This window comes from Lycium ferocissimum, chromosome 3, assembly GCF_029784015.1.
Source record: "Lycium ferocissimum isolate CSIRO_LF1 chromosome 3, AGI_CSIRO_Lferr_CH_V1, whole genome shotgun sequence".
Classification (NCBI taxonomy): domain Eukaryota; kingdom Viridiplantae; phylum Streptophyta; class Magnoliopsida; order Solanales; family Solanaceae; genus Lycium; species Lycium ferocissimum.
In genome coordinates, this window is record NC_081344.1 from 71,247,197 (window position 1) to 71,266,318 (window position 19,122).

Here is a 19,122-nt window from a genome sequence, read left to right on the forward strand (position 1 = left end):
TATCCTTAGCTGGGAAGATGTATTTCTGGTTATATTGGTACAGTAACTAAGTTCTCATAGTTTGTCCAGAAAAAAGTTGTCATGTTATCTATTCCCTTGTAAATTTACTTGGTTTGCTAATGGATATTATAACTCTTGAACAAATGTAAATGCGCAATTTTCTTTTTGTTTTTATTATGAAAACTATTATGGAAATGTTTTACTAAGGAAAATGATTAACCAAAATGTGGCATCAACAAAATCTAAGGAAAATGATTAGATTGTTTTCCACCACTTGTTATACTGACAAAAAGCATTTTAACGCCAACTAACAAAGGAGCAAGAAATCCGGTTAATCTTTTTTCTTTTTTCTTTTCTGTGGGAGTTTAAGGAACCCTCGCCCCTCCAATGAGAAAACGTATAAATGTTTTTTTTTTTGGCCATTTGGATTGGAATTTTTATGGAGGAACTTGGGTTTGAAACATGTAAAAAAATGTTAAAATTCCCTTTAAAAAAGGTAAGTTACACATTAGGTCCGGCCAAAATAATTACATTCGCTAGCCAAATAATCAGCCTTCTCCTTATAGCTCTTTCCTCCCTTTGCTTTGGTTGTGTTTAATGGTTAAACACAAAGAAAGGGTTATTTAGCTAATATTAATAGTTCGAGTAGGTAGCAAAGAGCGAACGAGCTGATGGAGTAAGCAAGAAGAACATATTGACCGTACAGACATTGCTACAAGAATATACACTATTGTATATCAAAAATATATATATTCTATGTATGTCATACAGTAATATACAAAAAAAAAATATTTGCTAACTATTTTGATGGACAACTATTGATGTTAATTTCTCTAAAAAAAACTTTTTTTTTTTGCGCGGTTATCCTTCATATGGACTGCTCTTTAATTTTTGTCCCTATTTCTCATTTAATGAAAATTTGTGGCCCAAATTATACTTATTCACGTTGCCTTAAATCAGAGATTCTAGGCTCGAACCCTGTACAGAGTAAAAAAGAAATAAAAAATCACAAGGCAAGGTTTTCATACAAACTATGCCTATTCAGTAAAGTATGCCCACGCATGCTTCTAAGATATTAATTTCTACAAAATTATGTCTCTAAGATACAGCCAGTGGATAACTTAATTTCTATGTAGCCATGTCAGACAAGATATACTTTTTATGCATTTTTGCCCGAATAGACATAATTTATTATGAAAACTTGCCTTGCAGTTTTTTTTTTTTTTTTTGACTACTAGGGTTCGAACCCAGAATATTAGGGGTATTTTCGATCACTTTTTAATCACTTAAAAGCTCTGAAGGGCAAAAATTGAAGACCAACGATTCTAGGGACAAAAATTAAAGACCACCCCAAGGTACGGACGATCGTGCGAATTGCTAACAACAACATAACCAATATAATCCCACAAGTAGGATGTACGCACAACTTACCTCTAGCTCTATGGGGTAGAGAGACTGTTTCCGTTTAATTTACTTCTAAAAACATAGTCAAATGCAGATTGTAAATGTAAAATAAGACACCAAAATCGCGCACATCGTCGCCGCACCCCCCCCCCCCCCCCCCCCAATTCGCGTAATTGCCCTCTCTTTCGGGGGTGGTCTTTAAATTTTGCCCTCATATTTGAAATCTTTAAAATTTGCCCTTCTGGCTAACACCCATAGGTTCCGTGTTCGAACCCACGCGTAGTCAAAATTTTAAAAAATTCGCAAGGCAAGTTTAAATTTCGCTATGCCGGACCCAAGATATTTTTGTTAAGGAATTATCAAAGTTACGCGGACCAAGATACTTATGCTCATAAGGCGATTTGCATGCGATGCGTACGGTCCCGCATAACTTTGATAATTCCTTCACAAAGTTATGCCGGGTCCGGCATAAAAGTTTGCCCATTAAAAATATGCCCCCACCCCAAGCATAACTTTGATCATAACTTTGCGTGAGAACACAATGTCGCCGCTTTTTTCGTTAGTCACCATGTATCTTTCCCCGTATCCGTTGAATGTTATAATCTTTCATACCATCGCTTCCTTCCGGGTCTTCTCATCAATGGTAGAACATATTGCACCGTGATCCCGTAGTAATCCGGTTTGATGTTTTTCAATGAGAAGTCAATGCAACATCTCCTTTGATGGAATTTACGGGATTGATTCACCTTCGCAGATACATATGTAGCGTTCTATCCGCTTTCAACGACATCGAGACGGGACAACCCTGATGGTAGTCGAAACCGTGACTTTGGACCAACTTGAAAACCCTTTATAATTACCAAAGTTATGCCTTCGGACCCAAGATACTTTTGTTAAGGAATTACAAATTTTACGCCGGGACCCGCAAGATACTCACGCCTTTACAAGTGCATTTCCGATAAGATGCCGGTCCCGTAAGATAACTTGATAATTCCTTCACAAAGTTATGTCGGTCCGCATAAAAGTTTGCCCATTAAAAGTATGTTTCCCCACCGCATAACTTTGTGAAGCGGAATTATCAAAGCATACGACCGCATACTTACGCTAAGTCTGCCCATAATTTACGAGATGCCGGTCCGCATAAAAAATTTGTAATTCAACAAAAGTATGCCGGTCCCATACACGCGACTCAAACCTTGTCTTGCGATTTTTTTTTTTTAATTTTTGCTTGGCGCGGTGGTTCGAACTCGTAACCGCGCGAAAAGCTCAAAGTCGCAGAATGCGAAGGGCAAAAAATTAAAGACCAGGAAAAAGGGGGGCATAATTTAAAGACCACAAATATGAAGCGCAAAATTTAAAGACCACCCAAAAGAAGGGCACCGCGCAAAAAAATGCCCCCCCCCCACCACAACCACCCACCCACACAAAACCTTAAAAAAAAAAAAAAAAAAAAATGAAGCCCGTGAATAAAAGATGGATTATAAATTGAGAAGCCCAATAGATAATGGTCCAGGCCTGCCTGCTCCATTTTTATCACTCTTATCCTTCACAGTTGAATGGAACAACAACCGTCTCAATTTTTTCTGGCGATCTCTAAATTTTAACTTGTAAGTTCCTTACTTATTATTATTCTCTCACTTTTAACAAATAATTAAAAAAAAAAAAAAAACTAAATCACTTATCAATAGATTCTTACTAGTATATACTACTACTCCCTCTGTTCCAATTTATGTGATACAGTTCGCATTTTAAGAGCCAAACAAGAAAATTTTGACCGCGACTTATTCATATGCCCTTTAAATATTTTAAATTGTTAATTATTATGACTTATAATACTTTTTAGGTAGTTTTTAAATATATAAATTATTTTTTTTTTAAAAAACTTAAAAGATTGTTTGTTTAAGTTGTTTTTTCTCAATTCTTTTTGTATTTTCTCAAGTTGTACTTATTAGTTAAGTGGGGTGTTTGGACATAAAGAATTGTGAAATTTGGATAAATGTAGCACCCCTTCGTCCCAATTTATGTGATACTTTTCGTTTTGTTGAGAATCAGTTTGACTAAACTTTGAAGCTAAATTGGATTACATTAACTTAATATTTTAAGATGAAAAATTTTAACTTTTCTCATATCAGTTTGGTAAAAAAATACTAGCTTAAAATGATATGGTCAAAGTTCATGCAGTTTGAATCTCGGGAAGCGAAAAGTAGGGAGTATTTGTTTTCAAGTTGAAAATGGTATTAGGAAATTGGAGTTGATTTTTTCGGATTTTTGTGAGTTGTTTGGAGTGAAAATTGTGAAAACCGATATTTGGAGTTTTTTGATGAGTTGGATTCTAGAAAATTGTAACAATTCTATGTCCAACAGTTTTAAAAAAGTGAAAAAGCATTATGGCATTATGATTTCCGAGGTTTAGCCAAGGCTTAGCTCAGGACCCCACTACTCGTCGTATTTGGTTTGGTATTGCTACCGCACATGACTTCGAGAGCCATGATGATATTACTGAGGAACGTCTTTATTAGAATATTTTTGCTTCTCACTTCGGTCATTTAGCAATAATTTTTCTGTGGACTTCCGGAAATCTGTTTCATGTAGCTTGGCAAGGAAATTTTGAGTCGTGGGTACAGGACCCTTTACATGTAAGACCTCATGCAATTTGGGATCGGCCAAATGGGAATTAAGTATCATTTTCGATTTGTTAGAGCTTTTTTTTGTAGATTTTACGCAAGAATCGAGCAGTCAATATTTACTTCCTGTAGTAAAAGAACCTGAATTGAAGGGAATGAATACTGATGATTCATAAAGAAGATTTTAACTTGTTTGGGATTGAAGTGTAGTTAATCGATGATTCGCTTTTCTTGTGGTGATGACTCCAAACTTCTGGTAATGTGGTATTTATCATTTGTGCTTGGAGTTTTTAATTCCTGGGGTTCAAGTAACAAATTTTAGTAGGCGTTTGGCCATGAAAACCAAATATTTTTTACTTTATTTGGAATTTTGGAGTTGGAGTTAAAATTGGAGTTGAAGATGGAGTTGTGTTTGGTTATAGTTTTTGCAAAGAATATTTGGTTGTTTGAATGTATTGAAAGTGAAAAAAGTGAAAACAAGGTTTTAGTTGTTTTCCAAATTCCCAATACAACTTCTAGTTGTATTTGGAATTTTCATGGCCAAACGCTGATTTCCAGATAAAGTGAAATAATTTTCCAGAAAAAAGCGAAAAATTCTCATGGCCAAACGGGGTCGTATAACAAAATGCTCACATGATCGGAATGAATTTAAGTTTCTAACTGTTTCAAATTGTAATCAGTTGGTTTATGTAAATAGTATGCGAGAGAACTTGATGATTATTATCTTTAGTAACTATTAATAATTTGTCTACTAGAGTAGTAACTAGGAAGAACGTAACCCCCCACTCACCCCCAAAAAAGTAGTAGTAGTAATTAGTGGGGAGTGCATTGTTCCACAACACAACTTTTTTTTTTTTTTTTGAACTACAATTGCTAACAAATTTCGTTTTTTTAGTATTTTTGTGTTCCAGGATGATGTTAATTTTATCCGTCTTGGATTTCCTTACTACTTTTTGTTTCGATATAAAGATGGCATGGTGCATGTTGAAAAAATAATACTAATCTCCGGACCTCGTGCATAGCGGGAGCTTAGTGCACCGGGCTGTCCTTTTTATTTATGGATCTCTGGAAATGGGAAACCCCATACCGTAATCCTCTATCATGGACAACGGTTTTTTTTTTTTTTTTTTCACATTTGTTCATTGGTGACTTCACCCAATCTTATGGTTGGAGGAGGGTCCTTACCACTAGACGACCCCTCTTTCATTAATAGTGCTTATAGAATAATTGCAAATGAGAATCATCATTTTTGTTGCATCAGTGTTGATGTCCAATTCTGTAGCAGGGAGGAAAACCCTTTTCTTTTAATGCAAGGGGAATAAATTCTGTCAGGGGGAATTTATTCCTGCAAAATATCTATTCATTCTTGTGATTTCCTCTGCATTACAGGTGTATGGTATTAGTAGCCAAGATGTATAAGTTGACGTGACTAAATAATGTGAAATGATTATTCACACACTATTAGGGGTTGTTTGGTCTAGAAATGTTTTATGCAAGGATTAGTATTATAGAGATTAGGATTTAACTGAGCTTATTGTTTGAACAAAAATCTTAAAGAGACTTCCTTTTTGAATTTTATAGCCACGTAATATGACGGTTCATCCTGATTGATACCAACTTGTAAGTAGCAAATATACATGGTTGCGCATGAATGCTCTTTCCTGTTAGCGGATTTGTCTTTTTGCTGCTTAAAGTAATTCGTGCATAAGGTAAGGAAATTCGGACGAGCTCTATAACTGAAACAGACGTACTACCCAGCATGTTAAAAATTTCCGTATTCCTATTCGTAGTTTCTGCTAGATTGGGAGAATTTGATTGCTTTTTCCGATTTTGACAGGAGGAAATTCTATGGCTCCAAAAAAGAACAGGAAACAAAGCAATAAAGCTGCTGAATCTAGTTCTAGAAGTACTGTTGCTGGAAAAAAAGCTTCCCGGGCACTGAAGGGTAAACGTAAACTTGTAAAAAAGTTCTCTCACATAAACTCTGCACAAACCAAAGAAGCTGTGCAAATGCAAGCCAGAAATAAAGACAAGAAAGCAAAAAATGGCAACCAAGGAAATGATGTTGGTGGAGAAGATGCTAGCAAGTCTCAAAATATTAATGAAGGGAACAAAGAAATGGATACGAGTGAAAGACATGGAGAGGTGAGTAAGGATGAAAAGAATGAAAAGAGCTTTGGTCTAAATGAAGGACGGGGAGAGGTGAATTGGGATGCAAAAACTTTAAATAGTCTTGGTGGAGTAATTTTCATGTGCAATGCGAGAACCAAAGAAGATTGTTACAGATATCGCGTGATGGGTGTTTCTGCGAGCAAGCAAGACTTTGTGATGGGAGTCAAACCTGGTCTTAAACTTTTTCTCTTTGATTTCGATCTGAAGCTCATGTATGGTATTTATGAGGCATCTTCTGCTGGTGGAATGAGACTTCAACCAGCGGCATTCGGTGGGGCTTTCCCTGCTCAGGTCAGTTATTATGCTGTTCTTATCTTATAGTTTCATCTTCTTCGAGTCTGCTGGTGTTTATCTTGACGGTAGGTCATCCAACAGGTTCCTTTTCGGATTCACAAGGACTGCATTCCACTACCAGAGAATGTGTTCAAGAAAGCAATTAAAGACAATTATGATGAAAAGTCCCGCAAGTTTAAGACTGAGCTGACAGTTATGCAGGTAACAAATAACCTCCCTAATTAGTAAGAAGGCGTTTGGCCATAGATTCCAAATATTTTTCACTTTATTTGGAATTTATAAAGTTAGAGTTGAAGATGGAGTTGTGGTTGATTATATACTTTCTTCAAAGGAGAGAAGAGAGCACTTTATTTGGAATTTATGAAGATGGAGTTGAAAATTTGATTTGAAGCACTTTTCCAAATTTGGAATCCAACTCCAAGTTGGATTTGGAAATTTTATAACCAAACACTGATTTTAAAATAAAGTGAGAAATTATTCCGTAAAAAGTCAATAATTCTCATGGACAAACGGCACCAAAGGTATTCACTATTCTCCTAAGATCTGAATTTAATATTTTTGGTCTGACTGAGCAGGTTGAGAAGTTAACAGAGCTGTTTAGACCTGCACCATGGTTTGATCCAACCCTCAAACCAGTACTACCGGCTCCTGTGGCTCAGCCAGCTAATCAGCCCTCAGTGGCCCCACCTTTACCTGGTCGGAATTTCTCACCACATGATCATGGAAGGCAGCAGTGTGCAGACCGCTATGTTATGCCTAGGGAGGTTGCCCATAATCCACATTTTCTTACTGAGAAAGAATACAGAAGCTGTGGTCTTCAACAGGCAAAACATATGCAGCCTTCTACTTCACTGCACGTTAACTACAAATTGGATCATTATGGATCTGAACAAGGAACAACTCAGCAGCTCCTGAAGGCACCTTCACGGAATGAACATGGTTACTCCAATGCTCGCTTTCCAAGTGAAAGGGAATACCGCAGTTATGGTCTTAATAGTTACCATGGGCAACCTGTTACTGTTGCTCCTCCTGTAGAAAGTAGTAGTACAGTAGCTGCAGCTAATGTAAATCCTTATGATGAGAGTACCACCTCGCTTGTGAACCGGTATCTTTCTCTGCCAAGGACAACCATAAGACATGGAGAGTTGCCTTCGACGGGCAGAGAGTCATTTGCTAGTGCTTCCAACTATGTGAATGACATCAGAGGCTATCCAGGAAGATTGCCTGCTGAAAATGTAAGATTTTATCCACCAAAGGCTCCTCATGCGCTATCAGGTCATAGCCACATATATCAGTATCCTAGAGATGAGACTGGAAAGTCATCGTCAGTCTTACCTCAGTATCCTTTTGCTCGCCCACCTCCATCACGCCAATGACACTGTGCTGCAAAGTGCATCCATCCCTCAATGATGCCTATTGTGGCTCCAATGGACTCCAGAATCCAAAAAATTGTTTTATTGTATTTCACATTTCCTTCCTGTACAAGCTGGGAAATAATCCTGATGGCCTCCGAATATCCAGGTGGAGGTGTGGGGGGTCCTTGTAATGGGTTAACGAGAAAAAAAAAAAAAAAAAGAGGAGGAAAGGCTGGATAATTTGCTTCACTTCTTCAGACAATGTGATGTTTGTCCATATCTTTAGTAGGGTCCTGATGATGAATGCTTGAACTAGAACTTCAGGATTCTGATGGGAGTCACATTTAACTGTAAGGTTATATCACAGGAACAGGTCATGATGCACTAGGTTCCTTAACCTGTATGAACTCTGCAAATATAACGGATAGTGGTGCAGCAGCTGCTTAGTTTGTGAAAGATTTTCCTAGGGAAGTTTTGTCACAGCTATAAATCTCATTTGCAAGGTGGGTCTCTGCTCAAACTCCAGTACTCTCTCTTTGGTTTCGAGGCGCCTCTTAGCGCCCAATGTGGAAGAGATGCATCTTCACCAAACTGAATATGATCTTTTGGTATCCTATGTACAATACGTTCTGTTTCTAGTGGATTATCTGATGTTTTGCCTGTACAGAGACCTGTGACAGTGTCACTTCTATATGAAAAAAGTAAACAGTTTTTGAACAGCTCAAAGGACTAGTCTGAAAATTTCTCGAGTTGGTACAATTCCTTTGGAGGGGTATTTTGTTCAAGTCTCTTTATATTTCAATGTGGCATCTCAAAAGTGAACATCCTCAAAGCTGGGTCCAATGTGAACATTATTATTAAAAAATTGTATCATTGTCCCGCAGCCTCGAAGGAAAGAAAAACCATTCTTAATTTGCTTCAACTTTGCTGTAAAATTTTCAGTTATAATGGATTGATCTTACCTATCCAATAACAGAATATGGATTATGAATTATGACTGACTCGCTATTCACTCAAGAGTTGTTGATGAAATTTAATTTGAAGAGTTAAAAACTTTTCGCGGACTGTGCAAGAAAAGGCTACTGTGGACAATCGTACAAATTGTTTTCTGCAACCTAAACTATGAACAAGAACTATCATTATCACAAAAAGAAAAGAGAACTACAATCAACAATTTCCAATCCTCATTCAAAAAGTTCTTGTGCTTATATCTAGCTCATCAAATAAAATACCTTCAATGCTTGTTCCTTGTAAAGAAAACAGAAAAATCGTCAAGTTCATGACATTAAAAATTAGTTTCACTGAACTAACAAAAACCATGTAGGCATTTTAAAGTTACAATCAATCTTGCTAGCCAAAACCTTTCCTGAGTAAATGAATTGTCTCTCTTCCAAAAAACTTACATCTAACCATATCCTTATCTAGCATTTAACATCACAACATAGATAATGGAACATGTTGAAACCCAGATTAAGAATAGCTTGAGGAGAGTAGCATCTGGATGTTTATGTACATAGATCAGCCTATTGATCAGAGTCTGCAGGTTGGGCATTGATACTAGAACTATCACCTCCTCCGCTAGCTGGCACGGTGGTATTTCCTTGATACATGGGAGGTGGTGCAAACATTGGAGGGCCACCGGTAGAAGCAGGCATTCCCATACTTCCTGGAATTCCACTTGGAGGTCCACCGACAGGCCTTTGCATATTATTGACTTGACCAGGCATAGGAGCACCGGGAGGTGCCAACATCTGAGGCATCTGTTGAGGTGCATAACCTGATACCATCACAAAGAAGATCATCTGGTTTTTAAAGGTCTAATCAAACAACAATAATTAAGGAAAACTTCTCAAGGCAACACCGACATGCAAACTTTCAAAAACTACAGCATGATATAATCGTGTGAGTTTAATATATATGTTCACACACACACACACACACACTGTTAATCAAACAAGCAGAATACAAAATGGCCTGAAAAACAAATATGTAGAAGATATTATATACATCCTCCCAAAATAACTATAAACAATTATGAGCTTCAATTACATTAGTGAATTTTATGCTTTAAAGGGAAATGTCAAAAAAATCTAGCTTGCTACATCCTCCCAAAATAATACTCCCTCTGTCCCAATTTAACTTTAAACTCCCCATTTTACCCTTATTGAAATAAATTATAGCTACACATTTCTCTATGACTTGTTTTAGACCACATGTTTACAAAGTATGTCTTTCTTTCTTAAACGCCCAGTCAAACACCTTCACATAAATTGGTACGGAGGGAGTATGCACTGGTTTGGTAAATATTTTACGGAAACTAAAAGTGTTAACTTTTAGCAAACTTAAAGAACTAAAATGGTTAAATGCATACTTAAGGGACAATGTTGAACCTACCCTCAAACATAAGGCACTGTTTTGTCATTTTCTCAAGGGCCTAATAAAAATAAATATCTTCAAGAGGTATACAAAATAACAAGGTACTAATAAGAGCTTCCAATGCTGCTGATACCTGGAGCACCAGGCATGGGCCTTGGTAGCATCGGAGGCCGCATACCCGGGACCCACTGGGAACCGGGTGGCATTTGAGGGTTGCCTGGCATCTGCATCTGAGGAGGTGGAAGACCAGGAAGACCAGGCCTCAGCTGGGGAAAAGGAAGGCCAACTGGTCTAAAGGCTCCTAGATGTTCCTTGACTTTTTGGTCAATTAGACTTTGATTCAGTTGTGCCTCAAATTGTTGATAATAAGTTCGAACGTTTCCCTGAAAGTATAATTTTGTGAGTGGCTTGTTAAAAAGTGATAACTTACCTAATCTCAGAGGAAATAGAAATAATACCTTGTGTTTGTAGCCTGCATTATGCTGCTTTCTAACAGAAGGCTGAAAATAAAAAGACAAATGTTAGTGAGAGCACAAGAAAGTTGCCAGCAGATCAAATGTACTCCTATAAAAATATTATATTTAGGATAATATTTGTGTGTTGTGTGAACCTTTTTGCATAAAATGCTTTTACTCCATAGTTTTGGCTGCTTCAGAATATTTATATTTCTGATCAAAGAGGAAAATCTTAACTCTTCTTACCTCAACTCATTTCAACTCTTCTTACCTCAATTCATTTGTTTTCAACCAATATGTAAACACTATATTCAACATTTCAACAAAAAACAACTATGGGTATCATACTTTACGGCTTAAGCTGGTGTTGGTTATATGAACCATCACTGACCATGTCGCTCCATTTAAGCTCGTCTCAAGCCAATATTATACCAAAAGAATAGAATCAGAAAGTAATATAATTTCCTTATATTTTCGACTGGAATATATATTTGTCCTGACTAAATGACTCATAGATAGTATAGGACTTAAAGTAAAGTAATTGTACTAACATGACCCCCCTTACCCCATCACCAAACACACAACTATGTGTACAATTCACTTTTTGCAATTAATATGTAAACACTATTGTCAGAATTTAAAAAAGAAAAACAACTATTAGTACACTTTAAGCTAGCGTTGGTTATATGAACCATCATTGACCTTGTTGCTCTATTTAAGCTCATCTCAAGCCAATATTATAAAAAAAAAGGTAGAAACAGAAAGTATTAGAAATTTTCAATAGTTTCTACTAGAATATAAGGACCCGTTTGGCCATGAGAATTTTGCACTTCTTCCCGGAAATTTTTTCCACTTTATTTGAAAATCACGTTTGGCCATGAAAATTTCAAATACAACTTCAAGTTGTATTTGGAATTTGGAGAACACCAAAATCTTGTTTTCACTTACATTCAATACATTCAAACAACCAGATATTCTTTGCAAAAACTATAACCAAACACAACTCCAACTTCAAAATTCCAAAAAAATGTGAAAAAAATTTGGTTTCCATGGCTAAACGCCTTCTAAATCTCTATCATGAGCAAAAGACTTGAAAGTCTAGGACTTAAAGTAATTGTACTTGCATGACTAAAACATATTCCCAATTAATTGATATCGCCTTATATAAGATCTTTCCTTCCATTATGCCCTATTTTCACTAAGCCTATATGGAAAGAGATTGAAGGTCTTTCGAAACACTATTATCTATGGTCAACCTTACAATTTTTTTTGTACCATGATGTCCAGGAGAGCTTATGCGCACATCAACTAATTCTAGGGCTACCTACTTCCACCTACTGGCACAGGTATCGGGTAACTTTGTCCACTAAGGCCTAGACAAATGGGAAGAAATCACCTAGTGTTTTTGCCTCTACTGAAATTTGAATAAGACATCTCATGGTTCTCAATTCACTAACCGCTAGACCACATCCTTGGTTACTATTGCATCCCCTTAATATTAAAAGTTATTAACAAGATAGGGATAAGGCTGCGTACACACCACCCTTTCCCAAACCCCACAAGTGGGATTACACTAGTATGCTATTGCTGTATTACCAAAACAGGACCCCATCCCATACATACTACTATGTGTAAAACTTATGTACGTTAATACTCATCCAAACACCAAACAATCTACAAACGATTCCAAGTTAAAATCTTTTCCTAGAAAAAAAATTCACATGAATAAAGTTTTACGTAGAAGGAATCATAAAGATTAGTCAAGTTGACGTTATGTGTGACCTAATCAAGCTTAATAAAAACAGGCAATCAGCAAATCAAGAGCACAGGGAAGAAACAAACCCAACTAACCAGAGGCAGAGGCATAGCCTGGATTTCAACTTAATGGGTTTTGAATTTTAGAACGACGATTTCAAGTGCTAATTACTAGGTTCTAAGTTGAGTTAATGGTAGAAAAACACACCTGAACTATCACTTTTTCCCTTTTCCTACCTAAACTATTACCATCTATGTATTTAAACACACCTCAAAACTAACTAATTAGGCCAACTATCAATTGTTCCCTTTTCCAACCTGAACTACCACTAAGGAGCGTTTTTTAATACACAAATAAATGGTGATTGTTCAGGTGGGTAAAAAGGGAACAACTGATACTTGGGGTGTGAAACTCACGAAAAAAGTAACAGTTCAGGTTTGTTATTAACCATTATCTAACATTTGTACATATTTAATGAATTCCTGCACACAAATACACTTTTTGAGCACCCGCAAGGGTGGCTCAGTTTGTTGAGCATGAGGCTTTCATAATGATGGTCTCAGGTTCGAAACCCCCTGCCTACAACAGCAGGGAATTTCCCTTCTGGGTCGAGCCCTCCTGTGTGGTTTGCTAGCTAATTACACAGGAGCTGAGTTTACCCTGCATGCACCCCGTTTCGGGTAGCGGCTGCAGGTTCCATGTCATAAAAAAAAAAAAAAACTTTTTGAGCAAAAGCTACTGTGCTCAACATAGTATTAACAAAATTCCTAGGTTAAAAACAGATATTCTTTGAGTATAACTTACAGAATCATGGGTCAAGTAAGTATCACAGTAGTCACAGTAATACCTGGAAAAAAAAAAAAAGAGGGTCATAAAGATAGGGAAAATTGAATAAATTTTACAAATAAAAATAATAAAATTAATTGAATTAAACATACCTAGGCATTCTAAAAACGCACTGTGTGAAAACCCAGATGAAGAAGAGTTAATAAATAGAGCCCTAACACAGCTATAAATTGGTTTATGGGATGTTGTGGAAATATCGGGTTCGGGTTATTCTAAAGTTTGTCGATGAAATGACAAAAATGGCCACTTGTGTTTGTGGCTAAGTTTAAAATAGTCTCTTAAATATACTTAGGTTTAATACCTCGACAACCCCTCAGACTTACCAACAAATTTCATTTAGACACATAAACTACAATTTGGCCCAATTGATCACCTGAACACGTGATAAAGCGTTCTTATTAGACGTTTTCTGTTCAAATTTAAAAAAAAAAATGCATCTGTTATCAAATGTCTATTACGTAGATGAGTTAAGCACTAAATATATGTCACTTTCTTTGGTTATAGCTACTGTGCCCAACATAGTATTAACAAAATTGAACTGAGAGTGTCTAATATGAACACTTTATTATATATTCAGGTGCTCAATTAAAACAAGTCGTATTTCTGAGTGTATAAATAAAATTTACTTGCAAATCTGAGGGATTGTTGATGTATTAAACTTACTTTTAATTTTCATTAAATATCTATTTAACTCTGACAATTAGATTTGATTAAATTTTGAAAAATGATTTAATAATCTTGTGACATAGAGTAAATTTTGGATGCGTTTTGCCACTTGACTATAAGTTTCCACACGTCAAGGGAATCTTACAAGTTATATATTATAAAAAAAATTAACTTTTACCTTATTTGCACATTATGAGTTTCTAGTAAATGAGATTCAATTTAACACCTTTTCGATAAGCTAATTTTGTCTCTGACCTCAACTATTCTATTGATACCTACTATTTTTCACTAATACAGATATTAACAAGTACACTCTGTTTACTAAAACTTAGGTCGGATAATCCTTTAATAAGCCAAGAGTGTGTCACATGAACAACAACTTGTGAAAAGGGGGTAATGAAAATTGAAGTAATTTTAGAAGAAAATAATCAAATCAATTGAATTAAACATACTGAGACATTTCTATATACACAAGAGAGTGTAAGAAAAATTGAAGTTGTTATTGAAAGCTAAGATGAGAAACTACTTTGTTGTTTATAAACTGAACCCTAAAATAGCTAAAGTTTGATTTACAGGAAGGATGTTTTGTGGAAATTTCAGGTTCGGGTTACTCAAGTTTGTTGATAAAATTACAAAATAGTCCCCTTATATTTGGGAGTAAGTTTAAAATAGTCTCTGAAATATATTCCTTATTAGTTTTAATGCTTTAAGCTTGTCAAAACGTACAAGTTTTAGTTCCTGTTAAATATTTAACAAATTCCGATTGTTAGATTTAACAAAACTATAAAAATATATGTCTTGTCATGTAAAGTAATTTTTGGATACCCTTTGCCAACGGACTAGAAATTTTGCTAACGTCAAGAGGATTCAACCATTTGACTAGAAATTTTGCTTACGTCAAGGTGATTCAATTCAACAGGTGTTATATATATATATATATATATATATATAATTTTTATCCTATTTGCATATTGTAATTTTTCAGTGAATGAGATTCAATTGAACATCATTTAATAAGCTAACTCCGTTCTTGATTTTGATTATTCTATTAGATATCTACTATCTTCTGCTGATATAAATACTGATAGTACACTATGTCGGCTAAAACTTAAGCAGGATGATCCTTTTATAAGTCAAAAGTATGCCACATAAACAACTTGATATATAGCTTCTACCGTTATTTGTAATCCTTCTTTTAAACTCTTTGTTGTGAACCCATATTTTATTGAAATGGATAATTGAAATTACAGTACAAATATAAGAGTTCATCTCCAAAATATTACATATACTCCAAACTAATTATCAAACTTTCCAAATGAAATAAAACAAAAAATATATAGCTCTATAAAACCGGGGAAAAAAAGGAAAATAAGACAAGTTCATACCATAATTCAAATAAAATATTTCCTCTTCATTTATAAGTATCTTCACTCATTAGACTTCACATAGTGCGCATGATTCTCTTAACGAGGATCTCAAATGTAATTTGACAGCTTCTTTGAATGTTTGGGCCTACAACCCTTTCCAATTAGGTAAAATTTCTCAAATGACTACCTTGTTGTATTCCTACATTTGTAGCTACTATTTTTAATATTACCATTCGTAACTAAAAAGATTTGTGTATGTTTTCGCATGTATTTGCCGAAGAAATACATGAAAGCATCTGAAAAAAATAACAAACTCCTTTATTTTAGGTCTGTAACGGTGGTGGTATTAAATGAGTAATTAAGATATTTTTTACCTTCTTTTGCGCAAAAATTAATAGTCTGTCTCTTCTTCCATGCATTCTTCAACATTCAAACGTAAAAATTCAAATTTCAAATTAAATCTTCAACACCTGAAAATACGTGACAAAAACAAACACGATCAATTAACACATTTGAAGTTTTCAATATTGATTTCGTTTTTTATTTACCCATGTATTTGATAAAGATAACTAATGTATTTGACGTTTCCAATCAAACTCCATGTATATTTTATATTAAATATCATGTATTTGTGTGAGTAACAATTTGCATCACTCATGCGTATTTAGTGGTAATGTATTTGAAGTTTTCAATATTGATTTCGTTTTTTTATTTACCCATGTATTTGATAACATAACTAATGTATTTGAAGTTTCAATCAAACCCCATACGTATTTTAAATTAAATTCATGTATTTGTGTGAAAGAATAATTTGCATAGTATTTGATGGGATTAATTTGAACAAAATACATAAATATATAGAAACTTTCGTATTTATACACCAGCGTATTTAAAACTCGATGGAATTAGTTTGAACAAAATACACAAATGAAAACTTACAAAAATACACCACCAACACAACAATTGGTAGTTATATCATAGAACATACACAAATACATATATTTTTCATTCAAAACCTAAAAACTTTCTCTCTCCTTCTCTTACTATAACCACCACCATGGCTGTAAGCTTCATAAAAACAATCACTTCCACCAAGTTGATTTTGTGGAAGAATAATAACACAAATAGCGAAAATTTTAAAACAAAGGAGATGGGATAGAATCGAGTACTTTAAGGTTCTTTTTCCTTTTTTTTGAAAAAAAAAAGAAAGAATACGACGAATCTTAACGATTGGTGAGAATGGAAGTGAAATTTTTTGAGAAAAAGTGAAGAGAGAAGAAGACGATCATAAAAGGTGAGAAGTTATGAAAAAGGAGAGAGAATGGTAATGTATATTAAGTGATTAATATTGTTACCATTAAAAGGGATATGGGATTGGGGTGCTAATTTTTAGGTGTATTTGTGAAATGGTAATTCAAAATTCATTGTGTAGCTATAATAGTTAAATTAAAAAAGTATTTAGTTATTATTAGTAATTAAAATAAAAGGTAGTTATTGTCACTAATTATGTATTAGAAGTAGCTATAACACGTAAAAATTCCTTCCAATTATTCCAATTTCACCAGATTTGTTATGTTGGGCCTTGTTCATACCACTCTTCCTTGTAGTCTGTCTCTTGGCTATTTGTGTATATTTATTGTAGTTTAACACATGAAGATAGGAAAATGAAGACAGCATAAAATTACCGTATGAATTCTCATTCGATGATGTAAAAGACATTTATACAACATGTAGCTTATAGAACTTGCACTTGGTTAGAATGGTTATTTTAGATTCGTTTAGTTCTAGTTAATAACCTAACAACCGGTTCGATCGGTTCTCAAAAAATCATTAACACCTCTTACTAATGCAAACAAAATATACGATGCTACAAATGAGAAATATCGCCCTTAGATCTTCTTATTTCTGTTTAAGTATATGCAGTGGCGAATCCAGGATTTTCATTCACGGGGTTCAAAAAAATAACAAAAGCTAAATATAAAAAATAATGTTGTCCATGGGAATTGAACCTAGGACGTAATGACAATTTGAACACCCTAGACCCCTTAAGCTAACCTTTGCATTTATTTAGGGTGTTCAAAAGTTAATATATGTACATAAACACAGAAAATCTACCCTATATATACTCTGTAATTTTTTGCCGAGCGAACACCCTCGGCATGCTCTAAATCCGCCCCTGAGTATATGTATAAAGCACACAACATATAAATGAAAGAGTTTAAATCTTGTACAGTAATAATATATAAGTAGTGAAGTAATATTTTTACGTAATCAGGTTAATTACTTATAGTAACTGATAAATATTTATTTTAAACATAATTTGATGATTTAGCAAAAGAATAAATAAGTTGCACGATATGTTATGACTGGGCCCAAACCATATTAACAATTGGGCCAGAGGAAAAGTTGCATAGGAGCTTCAGGTAGAAGCAGCCCAACACCATATTAAGTGATTACGTTTGGGATCCGGAGTGATAAATACTGTCTTGTGGGAACAATTTAATTATACAAACATTGTTGAGAAAAGTCTATGTTCTCTCATCCCCTTTCTTAGTGTTTGTCGCGGTATATTAACTTAAAACTAAAACGAAATAAGAAAGGATTAACCCGTGACTATAGTATGCTAATGGCCGGCAGTGCCGAAAGACGGAAAATATCAACATAAAGTAGTAACACTTAATTAACAACATTAATAATCTCATAATTAGATAGTGCTAGTAGAAATGGTACTTTTATATATATATATATATGTGTGTGGGGGGGATAACAAACAAGATCAACAAGGGGCGTGATGCAGTCGTAAGTACTCCGTCATTCTTAATATAAGATTTCAAATTCGAGTCTTGGATATAAAATCGTCTTTATACGGAGCGCTTTACTTCCCCGATATAAAACTTCTCGACATGAGCTCAAATTTAATCAGAAAATCAAAAATCGAATGGAACACCAAAAAAGTCAAGAGACAAGACTATAAAGAGGGGGGTATGTGAGATATACATGGATTCTTGTCGTTCATATTCGTTGTACGTAGCTTTGTCCACAAAAACATGCAACTTTTTTAACTTTTTCATTTGGGAGGTTAGATACATTCAACCAAAAGGCCAAATCAATTTGTTGAGTACTTTTCTCTCTCCTTTGAACAATAACTTTATCATATTTAGTGAGTCAAACAATTCCTTTTTTTTTCTTCTGGTAATTAACCAAACAATACCTTTTCACTAGCATCTGTTTAATTTTTTTCTTTATCTCTAACTATAAAAATGTATTTTATAGTATTTTTGGTAAAGTTTTTAAACACATAAATTATATTTATGCTTGGCTACCAATGACAAATATATACTACAACAATTGTACTTTGAGGTTCACGATTCTTGTTAGGGTATGGAAGGAGCGGTATTTATCAGTACAAAGTACCTACAAATAATTGTCTGGCTCGATTCAGTACCAAAATACGTATGTTAATTTATCGTGATTGAATCATAAACTGAATTAAGAAAACACAATAATTAACCATGGTCTCAAAGGTGTTTAAACACAATAATTAACTATGAACAGGGGCGGATCCACACCATTGGGTGCGGTTCGCGGGAACCCACAACTTTTTTCCGAACCCTGTATTTATAATGTGAAACCCTTCAAATATATAAGAAATTTGGTAGAGAACCCGATGCAATGTGTATTAATTTAGGGAATCATGAAAATGTTTTCCAAATTCGAATCCGCCTCGACTTATTGCTGAACACGTATAAGTGCTTAATGAAACTCTGCGGAGTAGGGTGATGGGATGTCAAAATGTTAATTAAGCTA

The 19,122-nt window shown here is 34.8% G+C and overlaps 2 protein-coding genes across 7 annotated transcripts; one reads left to right on the plus strand and one right to left on the minus strand.

Moving 5' to 3' along the window:
• The first annotated feature begins 2,921 nt into the window (after window positions 1-2,921).
• On the plus strand, window positions 2,922-8,650 carry LOC132050662 (uncharacterized). Of its 5 annotated transcripts, none has more exons than XM_059442024.1 (4): window positions 2,922-3,011; window positions 5,866-6,491; window positions 6,576-6,695; window positions 7,070-8,650. In XM_059442024.1, the coding sequence occupies exons 2-4, from the start codon at window positions 5,877-5,879 to the stop codon at window positions 7,868-7,870; spliced, it is 1,536 nt and encodes a 511-aa protein (XP_059298007.1). In that variant the 5' UTR covers window positions 2,922-3,011; window positions 5,866-5,876; the 3' UTR covers window positions 7,871-8,650. The 5 variants fall into 5 exon arrangements, with proteins under 5 accessions (XP_059298007.1, XP_059298010.1, XP_059298008.1 ...); XM_059442027.1 differs by lacking the exon at window positions 2,922-3,011 and adding an exon at window positions 3,779-4,040; XM_059442025.1 differs by lacking the exon at window positions 2,922-3,011 and adding an exon at window positions 4,054-5,737.
• Window positions 8,651-9,078: 428 nt separating this feature from the next.
• On the minus strand, window positions 9,079-13,444 carry LOC132050663 (U1 small nuclear ribonucleoprotein C-like). 2 transcript variants are annotated; one of them, XM_059442029.1, is made up of 5 exons: window positions 13,375-13,444; window positions 13,241-13,283; window positions 10,684-10,725; window positions 10,359-10,608; window positions 9,079-9,626 (listed from the first exon to the last, which is right to left on the minus strand). In XM_059442029.1, the coding sequence occupies exons 1-5, from the start codon at window positions 13,380-13,382 to the stop codon at window positions 9,373-9,375; spliced, it is 597 nt and encodes a 198-aa protein (XP_059298012.1). In that variant the 5' UTR covers window positions 13,383-13,444; the 3' UTR covers window positions 9,079-9,372. The 2 variants fall into 2 exon arrangements, with proteins under 2 accessions (XP_059298012.1, XP_059298011.1); XM_059442028.1 differs by lacking the exon at window positions 13,375-13,444 and having other exon boundaries at window positions 13,241-13,342.
• Between the last annotated feature and the right edge of the window lie 5,678 nt (window positions 13,445-19,122).